This window comes from Cricetulus griseus, chromosome 10, assembly GCF_003668045.3.
Source record: "Cricetulus griseus strain 17A/GY chromosome 10, alternate assembly CriGri-PICRH-1.0, whole genome shotgun sequence".
Taxonomy (NCBI): Eukaryota; Metazoa; Chordata; class Mammalia; order Rodentia; family Cricetidae; genus Cricetulus; species Cricetulus griseus.
Genome location: NC_048603.1, coordinates 28554906 through 28574984, shown reverse-complemented (window position 1 = coordinate 28574984; position 20079 = coordinate 28554906). Strand labels below are relative to the sequence as shown.

The 20079-nt window shown below is 51.4% G+C and overlaps 1 protein-coding gene across 10 annotated transcripts in view; it reads right to left on the bottom strand.

The window, feature by feature from the left end:
• The window catches only part of Mtss1 (MTSS I-BAR domain containing 1), a 138433-nt gene extending 118576 nt beyond the window's left edge, over positions 1-19857 (bottom strand). For 4 of the 10 annotated variants that reach the window (XM_027431621.2, XM_027431623.2, XM_027431627.2 and 1 more), the window contains exon 1: positions 19225-19855. In XM_027431621.2, the coding sequence (XP_027287422.1) occupies positions 19225-19296 (72 nt within the window). In that variant the 5' untranslated portion in view covers positions 19297-19855. Of the gene's footprint in view, positions 1-19224 lie in introns of all 10 variants that reach the window. The other 6 variants (XM_027431618.2, XM_027431619.2, XM_027431625.2 and 3 more) reach the window with 3 other exon arrangements.
• Positions 19858-20079: the final 222 nt, after the last annotated feature.

Sequence of the window (20079 nt, the reverse complement as noted above, 5' to 3'; positions counted from 1 at the left end):
GAATCAGGCCAGGTGTGGTTGTTCATGCCTGTAACCCCAGCACTTGGAAAATAGTGAAGGAGTGACTTCCAGGTCACCCTGGTCTACATGAGATGCTATCCACAAAAAGAGAGCGCGAGAGAGCATGAGAGAGCGAGGGCGAGAACAAGAGAGAGGGGGAGAGGGAGAGAATTTGGAGAATACTAAGAAGCGATAACATGCTGGATTAGCCAGAGGCCAGGCACATCACCTAACAACCAGGCCAGCAATTTGCCAGGGGGAGTCACTGGACCCTTCAGGGCCTGTTTCGCTATTATGGTAATAATTAAACCAACTCAGGCACATCATTGCCTTTTGGACAATTACACCACCCTTAGGAGTAGCCCCAGCCATTAACACCAGAAGACTGTGGGAGAGAACCACCTGGATTGACCCTCCTAGTTCTCCCATTGCTGTGTGACATCAGAGTCATTGGGCCTCCGCATGGAGACACCATTAACTCCCAGGGTCCGTTTGGGGAATTGAGATCAAGGAGACAGCCGCTCGCCTGTGTTCACTACAGCACTCTCACAATGGCTAACACCAGGCATCAACCTGAGTGTCATCCGCTGAGGGCGGGCTACAGACAATGTCTATCTGCACCATGGGAGGCTGCTCACCCATCACTGCAACTCAGCTGAAGCAACAGAGCACAGAGCTGAAGGGAATAAGCAGAGCACGGAAACACAAACCCGCGGTGCTCTTACCAGTACGCAAGCTAAAACGTCTGATCCAGCGGTGGGAGGAACAGGGGTGTGGGTGGGGCTGGTCAGGGATAGTTAATTATAATTAAACAGGAGGGAAACAGCTGGAAGGCAGTTCTGGGATTGCCCGGAGCTGTGGGGAGTGGTGAGCTGGGGGGAGAAATCAAAACGGATGACAGCTAGCAGGAGGTATCTCTTGGGTGATGAAAGCTCTCAAAAACAGTGTTGTAATGTTGTGTGACTCTTAGAACACACTATAAACCAACAGTGTGCCAGCTTTCAATGGGCAGTGTATGATCCATGTGTGGTATCTCAGAAAAACTGCACAAATAAATAAGGCCACACTGCAGGGGGTAAATGCAGTGGCTGGCTGGCACACAGAACGGGCCATGTTTGAGGCGACGGATCCTGGCATTTGCAGGTTCCAAGAGAGCCCTCCAGGATGCTCACCGGAAGCCACCATGCTGCAAACAGGCTGTGCCGGCTGGGATCCCTCATCCCAGGCAGTGTAGGAGGCAAAAGGTGACTCCTATACCTTACTTGAGAAGAACAGACCAAGGCAGCTAGGTCTGCAGTGTCAGCAGACTGTCCCTGATCACAAACAGCCCCCAAATCAGATCAGTGTGCCTGAGGACCACAAAAGCTCAAACCACAACAAAACTCACCTGGTGTTGTGTGCGTGCGTGCGTGCGTGCTTGCTTGCGTGTCTGTCTGTCTGTCTGTCTGTCTGTCTGTCTGTCTGTCTGTGCTGGGGCAGGGGGAAGTACACCTAGTGTGTGGGGGGCCCTAGGTTCAATTTCCAAGGATGCCAGGGCGGGGGAAGACTTTTTATCTGCCCTACCCTGCCTGGAGCCTCACTTAAACCGTCCCAAGTTAGGGAAGGAAGGGAGGGAGGGAGGAAGGAAGGAAGGAAGGAAGGAAGGAAGGAAGGAAGGAAGGAAGGGAGGGAGGGAGGGAGAGGGTCCCCTTTCTCATCACACAGCCTCCCACCCACAAACGCCTACCCAGCCACAAGAAGGCTGCCAAAAGCAGCATTCTCCTGTCTCCTGACTGAATGCTATTTGAGGATCTTTCAGCGTGTCAAACACACCTGTTTTAGGCAATCTATAATTTAATGGAGTCTTAAAAAAAGAAAGAGAAAAAAGAGAAAAAACTTCTAAGAACAAAAAAAAAAACAAAAACCTGACTGTTGGAAAATGAAAAGATGTAAACGTTATTAAAACTTGAAAGCAAGGTGACACCAGGTTGTACCGGATTTTTTTTTTTTTTAATGTTTTTGGAAGACACATAAAGACACTGGAAGACAATTTTTAGAAAGCCCTGGGGGGGGGGGGTGTTAACTACTGGAGGACTTGATGAAGCTGGTGCTCAGGTTTCAGAAGACCCTGTGGAGAGCAAGGCCAACCCAGGCCTGCACAACCTGGTCTATACCAACAAGTGAAAGGGGATGCTGGATTCCATGTGTTTTCACTGGTGTCCTGGGCACAGTGGGAAACCCTAGGAGATGCCTCCCGGGGCTGTGGGAAGGATGCACTCACACCCACACACTATAGGGTTCATCAGGAACTTCAGAGACACACCACAATCAAGAGAGAGGGAGAGAGGGAGAGAGAGAGAGAGAGAGAGAGAGAGAGAGAGAGAGAGAGAGAGAGAGAGAGAGAAAGACGGAGGAAGAAGAAGAAGAAGAAGAAGAAGAAGAAGAAGAAGAAGAAGAAGAAGAAGAAGAAGAAGAAGAAGAAGAAGAAGAAGAAGACGACTGCCCCCAGCACCGTTTCTCCATCCAGAGTCATAGGCCAAACAGAACCTCCTCCCCAGCAGCCACCTGAGGCCCAAGAAGGCAGAGAGAGGCTTTACAAGCCTTGAACCCTGAACTCAGATCACACCAGGTGAAAAACAGGAAAGCACCCCATTCCGCTTATGAAAAGGAGAGAAAACCTGGTTATTCATCAAAATAACCAGACAGGAGAGAGGGTCCCTGCTGATCACATGACCTCATGCAGCCACCTAATGAGGTTCCCACGATGCTCCACAAACACTACCCAATGGCTGTCATCTCTTCAAAATCCCCCGCCCAACACAAATGCTGCTTCTTCCAGAACCTTCTGCCATACCTCCTCATCACCCACCCTCCCAGATGAGCTGTGTCCATTCCCTCGGCTGGGTGTACCATATGACTCATGAGCCACGAGCCAAGGTCTCTGCCTTCCAAACCATGAGACAGGGACACAGAAAGGGCTCATGGAAAGAAAGGCCTGACAGGTTAGATAGAGGCTTCACTGGTACAGCGACGAGGACCGGAAGACAGCTGGCAGGGAACAAGGCACCCAGGGGACACTGATGAGCTACAATTTTGCTGAGTAGAAACAAAACTGGGCAGGGTGAACAGGGTTGCTGAGGGCAGCCTGCAAGGGCAAAGTCCAGAGCTGAACCACAAATGGGGCAGCAGAGGGAGCCAGGGTGGCCTTCACTCTGATGACAGGTGACATCAATTCTAAGCCGGCCAGCAGGTGATATGCAAACCTGGCCCGTGGGTCACATACATGGCAGCAGCCTGGTCCCTTCGGGAAAGAAGAGAATAAAGTCCTATTCTCTCTTTTTTTTTCTGAAATCTCCTTCCCCTTCAAAACCGTGGTGGCCCCCAGCCAGTCTGAAAACTGCCTTCCCCATATCCACCCTTAAGGCAGAGTCTCTCTCTTCCCCTGCCATCCCTCCACAAGCCAGGAGCTAAGAATCACCCAATGCAGGGGCAGGACACGGAAGTTGCCAACAGACACTCTGGTCTGGGGTGGCCTCGCTTGACTGTGTTCTATAGTAAACAGGGGATGGCACCCCACACTCAGCGTCGGACAAACTGCCTAACTCCTCAGCACGGCTGGTTACTGGTGCTCCATAAATAATGTACCAACTGCTTCTCCCACACTGGCCCCACTGTGACAGCAGAGATCAAGGGACAGCTGAAGGAATTTGATAGCACATCACCACTCAAGGGACACAGAAGGGCAGGGGCTGTGGCCAGAAACTGACAACATTAAGAGGAGCCAGGAGAACCGAGGAGGGCTCTCATGAGGAGTAGGATCAGCTCAGTGGGGAAGAAAATCGGCAGGGACAGGCTGTCGGGAAGTGGGTTCCAGCTCAAAGACCTTTGTCCTGCCCAGAAGGGGCCAGACAGAGGCTGGCTGACTGGCAGTCACACCTCAGACAATGCAAGGCAGGCAGGACCAGACAGGTCCTGTATTCCTTTGGAGGAGATCACTGGCGACAGCCGCATCAAACATCAGCACTTTGTAAGCAGTTGCTAGGCACCGGGCATCTATCTGCATCTGCACCTCTCAAGCATTATCTGATGTACATCTGACCCTAGAGATTTGGCAAAAATGCAGACTTTGCTTTCTTTGCTCTGAGGGAAGGGGACCCTGGGCGGTGGCATGTATAACCTGAGTTTATCGCTGCTGACTGCATGGAATATTTCCGGAGAAGCCTAGAACACATTGGCATTACATGTATGCAACAAAGCTGGTGATACTATTGTTTTGTGTATGAGGAAACTAAGGCCCAGAATCACAGAGAAAGGTAAAAAACTATCTGACAGACACCAGAGCTTTCTGACTGCAGAAGTGTCCCTGAGTCAAAGCAGCCTGAGGAACAGACCCGGCCTCAGGTCCCAGGCCAGCGTGACAAAGTGACTCAGTCAGCCCTGCTTTTGATATGTGTCCTGCAGGAGCCAAGGCAGAACAGAGACGACGCTCCAGAAATGCCTGCGGAGAACGGTGGGTCACTCTAGAAATGGTCAGGTCGGCCGGCCATGGAAAAGCAAGCACAAAACAAAGAAAACCCCTTTGTAGAGAGAAAAGCCAGAAGCACGCAGTTGCTGTCGCTTGTATGAAGGGGAGTGATTTTTTTTCCTCATCTTCAGGTTTTCCGTGGGCACTGGGATGGATCTCTGTAGCTAGGCTAGGTAGTCATCATTCAGCATGGAGCTTCCTTCCCAAGTCCTGTTGGTGAGCTCAGCCTCCAGGGAGATAAAAAGCAAAGAAGCATGGAGACCGATCTGGCCCTTCTGACCCAAGCTAAGCATCTCTGGATTCAGGAATGCATTCAGCTTCCAGGAGTGGGTGTGCATAATTAGAGCCAGAGCCCAAGAATGCCCGCCAGAGCTCTGTCCCCCAAACCGAATTTCCCCACCCTGGCCTGCAAGCACGATACAGGTCTCCTAAGAGCCTCAGATCAAAGGCACCCGCTGAACCCACCCATCCTAAGCACCAGCCCTGGGCTTTTATTTTCTGATTGGGACTTGCCTAATCCACTAATTACCCCTGTCCATCAGGTGGATGACAGCCTGGGGATAATCAATGGTTGTTGCTTCCTTACCCGCCTACCCTCACACACTTGCCCAAGTGCACCAGCAATAAATAGGCCTGTGAACAGGAAGGCGCACCCACAAAAGGTGGCCCCCATCCAGCGGCCCCCTCACAGACTGATCCCTCTCAAGCTCCTCCACCCCAATTAAAGCAAGGGCACCGAGCTTTCCTTTCACCCACACAGCCAGGTCGGATGCTCAGGATGTTTTCCAACATGGGGGTTATGTCTCCACTTATCAATTAAAAAAGACTAAACAAGTATGTCAACTGTATCTTCAAATTTGCTTTGGCTTTTAGGTCCTTCACCAGAAAGCAAACAAGCTGTCTGTCTGTCCAACAGGGCTGTCACTAGGGACTGAGAGTTACTTAAATTTAAATCACAAGGAAATAAAAGGTACGGTGTCCACACACTGGGAAGATCCAGAGCAGCTTTTGCTGCGGAAACTTCTGACAGCCAGAACAGGGCATCTTTACTGCGCTCCACAACTGCAAATACCAGTTATCTGTTTATCTATTTTCCTTTTGAGACCAGGTTTCACTCTGTAGCCCAGGCTGGCCTGGAACTTGTTTGCAAGACTAGGCTGGCAAACCTGTGATGCTCCTGCCTTTACCCCTTGAGAGATGGGGTACAGGGGCCTGCACTGTAGGTCTTTTCCTTCCTACCCTTTGTAGCATGCGTGTTTCCACACTCCAGATTTCTCTTTAAACAGAACTCCTCTTCCTCTCCTTTCCGATTCTCCAAATCACCTGTACACACACACACACACACACACTCTCTCTCTCTGTCTCACACACACACTCTGTCTCTCTCACACTCACTCACACACTCACACACACTCACCCTCACACACTCATGCACACACATCCCTCACACACTCACACTCTCTCACATACCACACACTCACACATACTCACACTCACACATGCATACACACTCACACACACTCACACACTTTCTCACACACTCACACACACACATCCCTCACACACTCACACATACTCACACTCACACATGCATACACACTCACACACACTTTCTCACACACACACACACACACACACACTCATCCACCTCTTTCCTACATGCACCCACCAACTCTAAAATGACTCTGACCTTTGCCCTCCGGCCCCCCTCACTAGCTGGCATTTATGTTCGCCCAACCCTCGCAGAGGCAGGCACAGGCTCAAGAACTCATCAAACCCGCCCCAGGGACTACCCTTGGCCACACTGTGTGCTGAATCGAGTTCCATTTGGGGCAGACAGCACCTCATCCATCACCCAACTCCTACCCCAAACTTCCAGGAAAGACGCCCGCCCTGGTGGACTACAAAAGGTGTTTTCTTCTTTTTATAATACTTGTGTGTGCGAGTGTGTGCATGGGAGCATGCGCGTGTGTGAGCAGACGGCCTGGACAGACAAACACATTCAAAAGTCTGAGCATGACGAGAGTCAGCTGGCCCAACTTCAGATCTGCTCACTGAGTGACCTTAGAGGCAAGTGACTTCATCACCTGGTGCCACTCTGTCTCCATCTGTAAAAGATGCCAGTGGCAAGCTCCTGCCCCAGAGGATGATTAGGAAGCGTGAAGTGGTGAGAAGCACAAAGGGCTCAGCTCTGCTTTAGTGAGTCAGCTTAAGACGGCCCTTGCTGAACAGTCATTAAATGAGCACCTACTATGCAGACACTTAGAGACGTCAACATGCTAAAATGCGCAGTCTTTGGAAGTGGTAATCATTGATTCCCAAAGCCCCAGAAACTCAAGTGTTCTCCAAATCGGAAAGACTGAGCAGCAGCTGGTGGGAGTTCCCCCAATGGGGTATTGCCTCACCAGGCTCTCAAGGAGGAAGAAGAAAGCTGGAAGGCGGGAAGAAGCATATCCCCAAAGTCACGGCTAATGTGACTCAATATGTCCACCTGGAATATATTCCAGATACATCCATGGTGGAATGAAACAAACACAATGAGAGGACCTCGGCATGAACTACAGAGGTCGCCTCTGGCGGCTCAGGGTGGCCTGAGCACCCCTCCCACTAACCCCGACTGCAATCCCTCCAAAACCTAGAGAGAATGGGCAAGGGCTTGCTAAAAGGGCAAATTCCTCAGCCCCACCCCGGATCAACAAAGAATTTAAGGGTGGACCTTGGAATCTGCACTCTTGCTTTCTCAGAACTACCCAGACTGCAAGACCGGAGGACCACGGCAAGAGATAAGACGGCAAGTCATCCCCGAAGCCATGGATACTGGAAACTCAGCAATCTCCTGGCACTAACGTCCACATGCTACATCTTTCGAAATACTCCAGAAGCTGAGCGCTCACACGCAGGAATGTAAGCAGAGATGTGCTCTGTGAGACATTCGGTTCCAGAAGCTTCAAGAAGTACATTCCTTCAGGCCTCAGATAAATCCTTCAAGAAGATCACAAAGCTGAAGAAATGGACTTCCTGCAGTGTTGCTTCAAGGAGCAAAACTGGCCCAGCCCGAACGCAACTAAGAGAGGCTACTTCCCCACCTCAGGGCCTTTGCACAAACTGAACCATTCTTCCACAGACATGAGTTGTCACTCAGTGTCGCCTTCCATGAGACTCTCGCTCACTACTGGAAAACATACTGTTCTGATGTGTCACTGCACGGATTCCTTTTAGCTCTTAGGAACTGAGGCTAGAGAGATGGTTCAATGGTTAGAAGCACTTGTTGCCCGACAGAAGACCCAGGTTCAATCCCCAGCACCCACATAGGGGCTTACAACTGTCCATAACTCCGGCCCCATGGGATCCAATGCCCTCTTTCCAGGGCACCAAGCATGCAAAACACCCATACACATATAATAAATAATAATAATAATAATAACAATAATCTTGTTTGAAGAATTGATTGGTGCCACTTATGAATCCCTTATCTGTCACCCGCTCCATTTGACGGCAGGTTCCAAGGGTAGGAATTTGTGTCCGTTTAGTTTGCTGGTCTATATCCCTAGGTGGACCTGGCACACAGTAGGTGTCCCCAGTAGAATTTACAGACATACAAAATAAAGTCACGTGGAAACTGGCGTAGCTTATGTAAGTCCATACGTGAAAAAGAATGACTGAGTGAGAAGGAGTTTTCATGGCTCCTTTAATTGCCTGGGCTTTTGTGAGCCTGAGTACATAACCCACTTTGTAATTGGTACTTATGGGTGACTTCACTTAATTGAAGTTTCTAGGTTTTCTTCCATTAATTTTATATAACTTATATAATCTTTCAGAAGTAATCCCTCATGAAATGTTCTCAAAACATTTGCTTTTTTTTTTCTTTTTAGGAAAAAAACTCCTGCCTCCTCTGCCTTAATTAGGGTAACCCTAATTAGGGCCAGCATAACATCAAATGGCCAACCTCCCCAGGAACCAGGTTCCACGGGACTGCAGGTCTCCTGGTTGCAGAGTAACCCCAGTCCTCCCTGCAATGCTCCAGCTCAGGGCTAGGCCACGGGCTGCTCCTGGCTAGGCTCCTCACTACCTGTTTCCTAGTGGAGTGTCTGATGCAATTATTCAGGCCCCATATCACATCCCGCTGTGGCATTGGCTTTGAAGGTTCAGTAAACAGTCACTTCAAAACAAAGAACGACCATTAAACCCAACTCAAAGACTTCCTTAATGGCAGCAGGCTCGGCTGCAAGGACCCCTGGCTTCAGAATGCAATCGTGGTCTCCCTGGAAACTAATCCACCGCATTGCCAGGGGTCTCCCGGCTCCTGGCTGGCACTCAGTCTTCTGGAGCGGGTTCAAGTAGAGTATGTGTCCTGAGATGGGCCACAGGACTCCGTCACTCTCCACCTGTATCTCTCTGCCGATAAAGAGGCACCAAAGATGGGTCAACGGTTCGATTTCAGGCAATTACTGGGTGCTGCCCCTCCCTTGGGACCCCTCAGAGCTTCTTGTGTGGGGGGGGATGCCTGTGGGTACACACACATGAACATGAACAGGCCAGAGGTGGATTTTGGGTGTCTGGCTCTCTCTGCCTCCAATAGTTCTGGCGTCACAGGAGTGAGCAGATGGGACCAGTGTTTTATGTGAGTGCTAGGACTTGAACTCGGCTCCTCAAGTTTGCACAGCAAGCATCTCACCTGCTGAGCCACCACCCCACCCCACAAAGCCTCTGGTAGCAGCACAGGAGCAAATCTAGATTCTGTGTGTGAGACAGCCAGAATCGTGTCGTGGCTGAATTGGCTGAAACCATCGGTGATGGATGGCCTGCACCCACCACAGACTACAAAAGGAATTCTGAAATGCCACACTGGGAGAGACAGCCCAGAGTGGCTCATGGCCTGCGCCTCTCACCCGCTAAACAAATGGCTAACCCTCTGCTCCCCAGTCTGTAAAATGGGAAGGCCAGCAGTATCTGCCCAAATGGGATGTGGGGAAATTAAATCAGTTTTTCAGTGTCAAACACTTGGTGCCTGGTAGTTCTGGCCACCGAGATGTTTACTGCACAAGTAAAAGGAAACTCAGTTGTCAGCTGGGTGTCACCCAGACCAAAGGCATTCTGTGACTCTGTCTTCCCACCCCAAGTGGAAATCAGAGGCACTCCTCAAGGCCCCACAACTCTCCTGCTGACTTCTGGTGGAATGACTACAGTGAAGACTCGAGTCTTGCCCAAGACTCTTGTATAGAAAGAACTTCAGGACAAGGCCTGTGACAGGCTTGTTCACGGGTCCATCTCTCCCAGCCAGCCATCATCAGATTGTAGAACACACACCGCTCTTCAAAGTCATTTGTATACTGAAAGTGTAAAAGCAAACATGGCTTGCAGCACCAAACTCAGGAGTGATCTTTTGCTTTTCCGAAACATGAGGAATTCTCTCTCTCTCTCTCTCTCTCTCTCTCTCTCTCTCTCTCTCTCTCTCTCTCTCTCTCTCTCTGTGTGTGTGTGTGTGTGTGTGTGTGTGTGTGTGTGTGTGTACATGCTTGAGACCAGGCTTGTTTCCAAATGTCAAGAGTTTTAATTTCAACTTGCATAACTTCCCAAATCTGAAAGTCTCAGGTCTAAGATGTCCAGAAATCTCGAATTTGGGGAGTGTCATCACACTGATGCCCAATAAGGTCTCAGATTTTGGACTTGCAGAATGCAGACGCTTGAAACGGCCTGCGGGAGCACGGGCAGAAACGAAGGGCATTCATTTGCCCGGTTTCACACCAGACCGTTTACATCTACTTCCTCTTTTAATCCTTGAGGTAAGAATTGGTTCCTTCATCCCACTATGTAGATTTAAACAGAAAAAAAAAAAAAAAAAAAAAAAAACACCAAGGCTTGGGAAAAGTAATTCGCCCAGAATAACAAGGCCAAGATATGGCAGAACCAGGTTTTCAAGTTCAAAGAAAACCCACTTTTGAAGCTAGAAATTAGTTAACTATTTGGTAGTCTACACGCTCTTAGGAGGCGTGGTCTGAGAAGAGTACCCTGGAAGTGTGAGAACGATTTCAACAGGGACATGGGGCAGGAAAGTGAGAAGCCATGGTGTGAGGGGCCCGGGACACACAGGGCCAATCAGCTGGAGCCAAGTGTAGGGGGTCTAGCTGCCAACCAAGCTCAGGCCAGAGGGCAGCTTTGGGCAGGGAGGGAGGGAGGGAGGGAGGGACCCATAGGGCCAGGTCTCTGGAGGGGCGGGGTGGAGGCTCCATGTGTCCTCAATACCGGGAGACAGGCAGGGCCAGAGGCCATGAGGGACAGGTGGAGTTCACTCTGAAAACCAAGGGGGCCACAAAAGATAGCCCAACCACACAAGCCCTCCCCCCCTCCGTTCTCAGCAGCTCTGAGAGACTTCTTCTCCCAGCCCATCGTCCCCTTCTGAACAGGTGGTGGGGTTTGCCCGTGGAGAAATGGGATGAGAGCAGACCCTGCGGGGCCAGAGAGCTGGGCTACTTTACTTGGCAAGAAAGGAAAACCAAACCCTTCCTTTCTCGTTCCCAGAAGCTCCACCACAGGCTCTAACATGGCTCCCCAACGGGTAAGAAAGTGTTTGCCTGAAGCAGCAGAGGGACAGGGCCTACCTACATCTTAATTCCCTTCCCAAGCTACAGGATGGGACAACTAACACCTGGGCACATGCGTGCCAGGCAAGAGGGGGGCCTTCCACGGGAAACACCTCATTTCAGAACGGTTATGAGGGATCTACGAGGTGGGCATATTATCACGCCCACTTTACAGAAAAGAAAACTGAGACAGACTCCTGGAGACTGAGAAGCTTGGCCTCCAGGTATCCTTTAGCTCCCTGTGTTCCCCGTCAAAGGCAGAGCTGAGGAATGCCTACAGGGGGCAAGGGACAGAGGTGAGCTGGAAAGTGTCCTGTCAGGCAAGGGCACTCAGTGTCTGTGCCATCACTGCTGGTCAGTGCTGATGACACTAGCCACCCCTGGCCATTTAAACTCAAACAACTAAAAGACCAAATCTGTTAGTGTCCTCTGCTTTTATTTGTGGGATTGGTTTTTGTTCTGTGAGACGGAACCTCATCACACTCAGGCAGACCATCAAGTAGACAGAATGAAGCTCTGGTCTCCACTTCCCAGGTACCGGGGTTACAGTAAGTACTGGACCACCCTGCTTGGCTAAAAGTACACACAAGTGAAAACTCTGTTCCTTGGCCACACTAACAATTTCCTTACTGCAGAAGAGCGTATCAGATAAGCATACTAAAGGACAGTAAAAACCTGCCAGGAATTCTGTAGCATTTCTCTGTGTTTTTAGTTTAGTGTTTAATACGAATGAAAACGGTGATAGCAAAACTTTCCATTTTGACCATCTTGAGAACTAATGAGGTAACATCAGATTATTCACATTCTAGGGTAAGCATCTAAGCGGGCTCTTCTTGTGCTTGGGTAACATCAAGAATGCACTGTGACAGAGCTATAATATAACTCTGTGAGGGAAAGCCCAATAGCTCGTGATGCTCTCAACCCTGGTGACCTGGTACTTTCAAAATCCTAACTACTACGAGGCTCAGACACTGTGGGAGCAGGGCCCAGGCATTGAGTCTCCCAGGGCCCATCGCATCACCCGCAGGGCACACACGCCCAAACCTCCTACTCTGGGCAGACCCACTATGCAGCCCCTGCAGAGCCCCGTCATGTGGCAAGCTAGCAGGAAGAGAGTCACAGACAGTATCTGCGGCCGACCTCCAGCTCCCAGACGCTCTTGGCACCGAACAAGCCATATTTCCACTCCTGTTCCTTCTCTGAGGCAAAGAAATCAAATAAAAAGACACACAGCTCAAAAGGCACTCGACTGATCTTTCCCCCACTTAAACAAGACAGGGAAAGAAAATCCCCTCAAGGACTCTGACCAAAGCCACGGAGGCCAAGAATAAGCTAGGTGGTGATTTCTGGAGACCCCCACACCTAAGCGTTTCCAAGGGCTCTCCCAACTCAGCCCCAGCTGGAGCACTACCAGGACATAATTAGACACGAAAGCTCTCTGTTACAGGCGTGTTTCAGGGCTGGACACAAAATGAGCTTGAGGTAAGGAGTCCACTCCCTCTGAGGAGTCATGTGAACTTTGGGTGAACCTGACTAATCCATATGATTATGAGAGCTGAGCCCGGCTTCAGACACCTTGACTCCAGACCCAAGCCCAGTGCGGAGATCCCAAGAGGTCTATGCCTGGACAAGGACAGTGCTGACAGAGGTGACCAAGAGCCTGGCCCCCAAGGCTTCTCCACTATGCATACGCCCACAGACCCGTGAGGAAAGGGACCTGACAAAATTGTCTATGGTATGACTGATGAGTGGGGGAAGAAAAGAGGTCAGCCACAATCTCTTCATATTCCATAAATTAAACATTTCCCCCAGAGGCAACCATGGCATTGGAGACGTCCCCCCCACAGTATCTTGGTTCCGATGGGCTCCTCCGGGTCAGAGAAGGCCCTAGTTCTGCCTGTGACCCTCCCTCCGGTGGGCTCAGACAAATGGGGTGCTATCTTCTAGAAAGATACCCACACCCTTCCCCACACCTCACGTTCTTAAAGAGCTCCACTCTGGGCCAAAGAGGACGAGGTCTGAATACCAATTCCACCTCCCGTGGCCTCAGACAAGGCTCTGCATCTCCCCACGCCTAGCTTTCTCATCTTAGCAGAGTGTACAGAGAGTGGAGGGATGGACGGAAAATCAAACCTACCACCTGACACTTCATGTAGGCCTGGCACAGTGACTCATTCTCAGGTCCCTTCCTGCCCGCTATGCACCACACACGATGAATAATGAGCACCTACTAAGTGCCAGGTGGCATGCCACAGCCTCTCACGATCAAAACCCTCACACCTGCACATCGGTGAAAACACAGCTGCTTCTAATCACACTGGGCTGAGGGAGAGAAGACTGAGTCACCCCAAGGCCTTCCGAGGGGGTTTAGAGACTTCGGGGTAGATTCTCTGCTCAGGCGGGGAGGTGGGGGGGGGTATATGGTGGTGTGTTTTGTGGCACATACTCAGATGAACCCTGCAGTCTGCATCTATGCTGAGGAAGAGCTGCAGGACTCAAGTAACAATAGGCTTCCTGAATGCTCCGCCAATTAATTTACTGTTTGTCTCTGCGTCTACTATTTAATAAGGCCGTATCAGCAATACAATCTGCAAATCTGAATTAAAATGCTTAAGGCACCAGCCAGTTCCAGTTAAGGGCCCCAAGTATGTCCTCCTGGTGTTCTGAATGGCTGGATCCAAAACCTGTGCTTTGGCTTCCGTCTGTTCTGGGGAAAGGCATTTCTTTATTTTCGCAGAGGTGTGGGTTTGGTGGGAAAGTGTCCTGGAGGCGATTTTAAGAAGTAATGGGGAACTCAAAATGATGTCATTTTCCATTTCCCGATGGGAACCTCTAAATGCTCTCACCACAGAAGGAACCCTGCCAGCTCTCACCCATCCCTGCAGAGATGGAAACAGCTTAGACATAGACGATAAAGTATCTAATGGGTCAATAGTTTCAACCCTTTCACCCTCCAAACATTTTAGAAACCTCAAATGAGCTGGCTAATCTGATGGGCATTAATTTTGCTTTATTTTTCCTTTTCTTCTTACAGCCTGAGATAAGATAGAAGAGGTCAAAGGGCAAGCAGGCAGCTGGGAAGACGGGACCTGTGGAAGGCACACCCTGGCATCTATGGAAAGTGTCCACTGTTCATGTGGGGTGCAAACGGGCCTGATGAAGCTGTGTTTGACTTGCTGACATTGTAACAGAGTTTGGTGGTCCAACACTGTGATAAAAATGCCACAGAAAAGAATACACAGTACCCTACGAAGGCAATGGCTGAACCAGGCCAGAGCTGAGCTCAGCCTTCCTTCCATGCAAGCTATGCCCTGGAAACAACCTCCTCCTCCTCTACTTGGGCCTGTGTGGGTTACGGAATTCCAAGCACAAAGGTTTCAGGAGATCTAGCAACAAGTGGTAAGCAATTATACCGAATAGAATATGTAAGGGGTTTTCCCACGGGAATGCTAAGGTAAGTCCCAAAATGACATATTTCCAAAGGAAGACAAGATACACACACACACACACACACACACACACACACACACACACACACACACACACACACACAGACTCCCAGAAGACTGCTCCCCATAGGAGAGACCCTAAGCTCTGAAGGAGGCACCTCTCTGGGCAGCTCCCCCTGCCAATTCTATGACATCTTTACCTTCCTCTCCCACAGGCCCAAATCGAGGAAGCTGTAAAACCCTGGCCAAACACAACCATTTGCCAAGAGAGAAGCCAACATGGGGCCCATCTGTCCTCTACAGGGCTCAGTTCATCCTGCCTTTGTGTAGCTGTCAGCCTCTAGCTGCCCAGAGTCCCACTCCCCTCCCAGTACCTGGTTGCCTGGCTGGGTTTTTCATCATCTGACTAGAGAAAAACATTGTATTCTGCATCACTTTGAAAGAGAAGTCCAAGAAGACTGAAGCCCTTCCCCTGACCAAACTGCAGCCCGTCCTTTGTCACAAGGGCAGGGCCGAGCAAAAAGGCTTCTACATTGGAGGCCTCAGTGAAGACCTAGGTAGTGAAATCCCTCTTACGGGGGGGGGGGGGCGGGGGGCTGGAGAGATGGCTCAGAGGTTAAGAGCACTGACTGTTCTTCCAAAGGTCCTGAGTTCAATTCCCAGCAACCACATGGTGGCTCACAACCATCTGTTATGAGATCTGGTGCCCTCTTCTGGTGTGCAGATATACATGGAAGCAGAATGTTGTATACATAATAAATAAATAAAATCTTAAAAAAAAAAAGAAAAGAAATCCCTCTTACTACAGGAACCCACAACAGCTAAAGGGGCAGCCCTGAAGTCTCTAAACAGCATTAGACCCGAGACCCACATTGTCACCTCATTGTAAGTAAGGGTTCCCATGTGCCTCAGAACCACAGAAAGATCCCCATGGAATTCAAGATGTCCCTTCAGCAGCTCTAATTTTAGACAGGACCTCAGACAGAGGTACCGGTGGCAAGCAGAGGTGGGGGCAGTCGGGAGGAATGGAACAAGGCCCCTATTCTGCTCAGCACAGGTGTCTGTAACAGGACACCCCGGTCTAAAGCAACACAGGGGATGCTGCACTCAGTGCAGTTGGGTATTTTTTAGCCTAGCTATATTACATAACCCCGAACCCAGGGCAAAGGGCTCCCCACAGCAGGGCCAACTCAGCTCCTAGAATCTGGATGCTTGAGCAACAAGGACAAGGAAATATTTGCTTCTAGCATCTAACTTTAAAAACAAAAAAAAAAAAGTTAATTATTAAAAGAAGACCACTATCCCCGGGGTGAGATACTCTTAAATTTGGCTAGCAAAGTCTCTGGGACTTAGCAACTACAGCAGCACGGTCAAATTCCGGTTTAATGATTCAAAACAAACAACACTAATTTGTTTCCCTCACTAAGAGCCAATTCTGCCCAGAACTTGGATAGAAATAAAAAAGATTCTTGACCTCCTTGACAGTCAGCGGTCACCTCCAGGCCACTGTCCCCCCAGATAACCCAACCTCGGCCCCCTTTCTTTTGGGGACTAAGTCCCAGCAGGCAGCTTTCAGGTGATTTACGTGGATTCCAGGGAAGACAGCCGCTAAGTGATTCTGCACCGCAGCTGGGTGGAAGGAAGGGAAAAACAGAGGTTTCCTCTCATCAAGAGACTGGTAAGTTTTTTAGCAGCTGCTGCCTGCTTTCCTTGGAGCCCAATTCCAATGGAAGCAAAGTGAGGGTTTCTTCTTCACCCTGAGAAGGATAAACGGGCGTCCTGACCGCCCAGTGGAGAATCTTAGCAGAAAGCAGAAGCCGCCCTGGCTCTCCTGTGTCTTGAGATTCTTCGCTTTTAGGAGATGGGTGGCAGCAGGCAGGGGAATTATGGGAATTATTCCACTTTGTGTTATCTTTTTATTTTCTCCAAAGAGGAAACTGACTCCCTTCCTGCTGTACATTATGAAATCCCAAACGCTCTCAAAAAAACCACGTTCTTAGCCCTTTCTTCACCCCAGTTCAACATCCCTTAAAAACAACAACAACTAAAAATGGTACCAAGATGACAATCCAAAAGGCTTCTCCCTCAAAGCAAACAAAAAGGGAATCACAAATACGATAAGCTGATCGTGAGTTTAAAGATGAGAAGGACAAGGTCATCAGGACAGGACGCCAGCTGACACTAAAAGCCGACTTCCTTGCTTAACCTATAGAGCCCAGCTTAATCTTGTCACTTCTGAAGGGTCATTGCTGCCCAACCCATAAATAAGTCTTGTAAAGAACACTGGATGAAAATATTTAGTAGTTCCCTTGCACATAAACAATCTTAGAAGGAAATCACGCAACCTGAATGCCGTCACCGATCCCTCTACTCCCCAGAGCCTAAATTCTTCAGAATCTTCAGAACCCAACACACGATGTAATCTCCCCCTGTACCTCAATTCTAAAATACTATGGGGGAAAAAAAAACAAAACAAATGTTTACCCATAGAATAGGGTACAAATCTATCAAACACAAAGAGAAAGAAACTAGAGTCAACTAGAGCATAATAATAAGAGGGTTTCCAACTCAAGCACCTACAAATGTCTAGGCATGGCCGACACCCTGCAGGCAGATGGCAGAGTCACCCTGGGGTAAGGAGAGCCTTCTGAAGGGCTTTAGGTTCAAGCCACCTACTGGAAAGAACTGAACCCTGATGAACTTAAAAAAAAAAAAAAAAAAAAAAAAAAAAAAAAAAAAAAAAAAAAAAAAAAAAAGACAGAGAAAATCCCAGGTGTGATTACTCAGGGACTGAAGTCAGTAATCAGTTTAGATCCCTGGGTTCCTTCAGGGACTGGAAGCATCATTATCTCCTCAAAAAACACACAAGCAGCTTTACCAAGCCACCTCAAATACCACCTCCTCCTCACAACAGTGTGTGCCTTGTTTTGACTGTAGTAAGGTGGGTGAAACTGAAGTCATCAATAAATACCAGCGTGCAAGGAGGGGCACCAGTCCCCCGTTCCAAAGAACACTTGGATAATTCAGTGTGGATTGAGGGCAAAGGAATGAAAGGGCCGCCTTTGGGGAGGAAAAAAAAAAAAGCCTGATCCATCTAATTCCAAGCGACTGGATTAGAGGCATTCCTGGGCGAGCAGGCTCTGGCTACAGATTAGGCTACACGGATTTCTGACAAAAGGCACGAGCTTGGTAGGATTGCAAAACAGACGTGAGCAGGACGGGGCACCTTGGCAAAGTTCACCCTGGGTGAGGTGGCAGTTGGTTCTAAGAGGAGGAGGCAGGCATGACAGCTGAGCATTCCATCCCCAAAGTCCGTGTCGGGGAGGCCCGAGGCCTCTCCAAACCTTACACTTCATCAGACAAAAGCTTCCCCAGGCGCCAGGCAGCGGCTCAAGAGGGGCTGTCCACACCCACTCGCCAGCGCAGCTTTCCAAACCTGCCCACTCTTTTGGAAGCCGAGCTTTTAATTAAACACTATCTCCCCGGATCTGTCGAGGCAGACTGGGGCTGGCCTGGAGCCAAAGAGAAGCATCCTAAATACACTTGGGGGGAAAAAAAATACCCCCCCTACCATCACCCCCAATTCCCACCTCCAGCCAGCTCCTGGAGCAGGCTCTATATTTTACTAGTGTGAGTAACCCAAGTCGTCCTCGGCTGCACCAGAAAACCCACATTCGAGGATCAGGTTTATCTCCGGTCCCACCCTTTGCAGGAAAAAGCCAGGGTGTTGTTCCCCGCCCCCAACGCGCCCGCGCGCGCGCGCGCACATACACACACACACACACACACACACACACACACACACACACACACACACACACACACACACGCTCGCACACAGGCTCGCACAACCCTGCCGAGACACACACACACACACACACACACACACACACACACACACACACACACACACACACACACGCTCGCACACAGGCTCGCACAACCCTGCCGAGACGGGAGTGGGGTGTGGGTGTGTGTTTGGGGGAGCCGGGTGTAGTTCTTGGGGGAACCTCCACCGTGCCTTCCCGCTGCGAGCCTGGCGGCTTCGGGGTCCCCGGGACACCACCCTGGGAACTTGTGCACCGTGGTGGCCCGGGGGAGGGTGCGGGGAAGGCAGGCGCGGCACACCCTCTGCAACACACTAATTAATAACTAATTTGCTCAGATTCCCCTACTCCAGGGAGACCTGGAAGCCAAGCTTGTAACCACGAGCCTGCCTGCCACCCCATCTCCAGGGCCGGGGGGTGGGTGGGGTGGGGACACACTCCTTCCCGCAGCCGGGCAGGGCCACCACCACCACCCCGGAGCCAGGGAGGGAGTCAGGTGTCCGCCCGGGCGTCCGGCCTCCCCGGGTCGTGGTCGCCTGGCCCAGGGACAGACAATGGGAAACTTGGAACTGGGGTCCTCCGCCCCCTCCCCAAGGCACAGGATGGTGTCGCCTCCTGGGGTAGCGAAGGCAGAGGTGGGAAGGGGCCTCAGTGTCGTTCCCCCCCCCAGGTCCCCAGCCCCCGGGACGGGAGGTCGCCTGCCCAAGGAGCCAGCACGGCTGGGGCAGCGCGGCGGCGGCGGCGGGGGAGCAGGTGACACCCGGAGCTGCCGCAGGTGGCCCGGGCGAGCCGGGTGCAGGGAGGGAGGGAGGGAGGGGCAGCCCCGCGGCGAGGTCAGCGTAGCCGCACCCCCGGCGTCCTACCTTCATGTCGCTGATGATGGTCTGGAAGAGGCCTCCGAGCGCGCTGCATTCCTTCTCGATCACAGCCTCCATTTTCCCGGCGCGGCTGGGGCCCCAGGGCCGGCTCGCTCACTCACTCACTGCGCACGGGGCCCGGCTCGCACAGCCCGGGACGCGGCTTCACCCTGCCTGCGAGCCACCCGCCGCCGCCGCCGGCTTTGCAGAGAGCACGCGGTGCCCGCGATCCGCCGCGCTCGGCGCCCCGAGCAGTCCCAACGCCCAGCCGCTCGCTCCGCAGGGCGAGCCGCCTACGTGCAGCGCTCGCCTCCTGGCCTCACAAACGCCCGGGGAAGGCTGGCGATCAAGCCACCACGGGTGCCCACGGCGCGAACCGAGAAGCCCATCTCGGTGCAAAGGACACAGCCCGCTGACCCGGGGCCAGCGCCATTTAAAAAAAAAAAAAGATTTTTTTATTTTTCACCCCCCCAATGTAATGTTTCCGAAATCCAAAAAGAAAAGAAAAAGGAGAGAGAGAGAGCGAGCGGACGAGGTCAGCTCGCGCGGCGCCCGGATGGATCTGTTGCTCGCAGACGCGGCCGCCGCCGCCTCCTTTTCACTCCTGCGCGCCCGGCCCCGCGCTCGCCCTGGCGGAGCTCCCGGGGACGTCCGCTCGCGGGGGCGCACGCGCGCTCGCCGCCGCCAGTCGAGCGCGGCGGGAGCGCGGACGGGGTGCGCGCGCTCGCCGGCTCGCTCGCTGGCTCGCCCGCCCCAGGGAGGGAGGGAGGAGAGGGAGGGAGGGAGAGGGGGAGGGGGCTGGGAGCGCGCGCCCGACGGGGAGCGCGCACGAGCTGGTGGCAGGGTGGGCGAGCCGGGTGG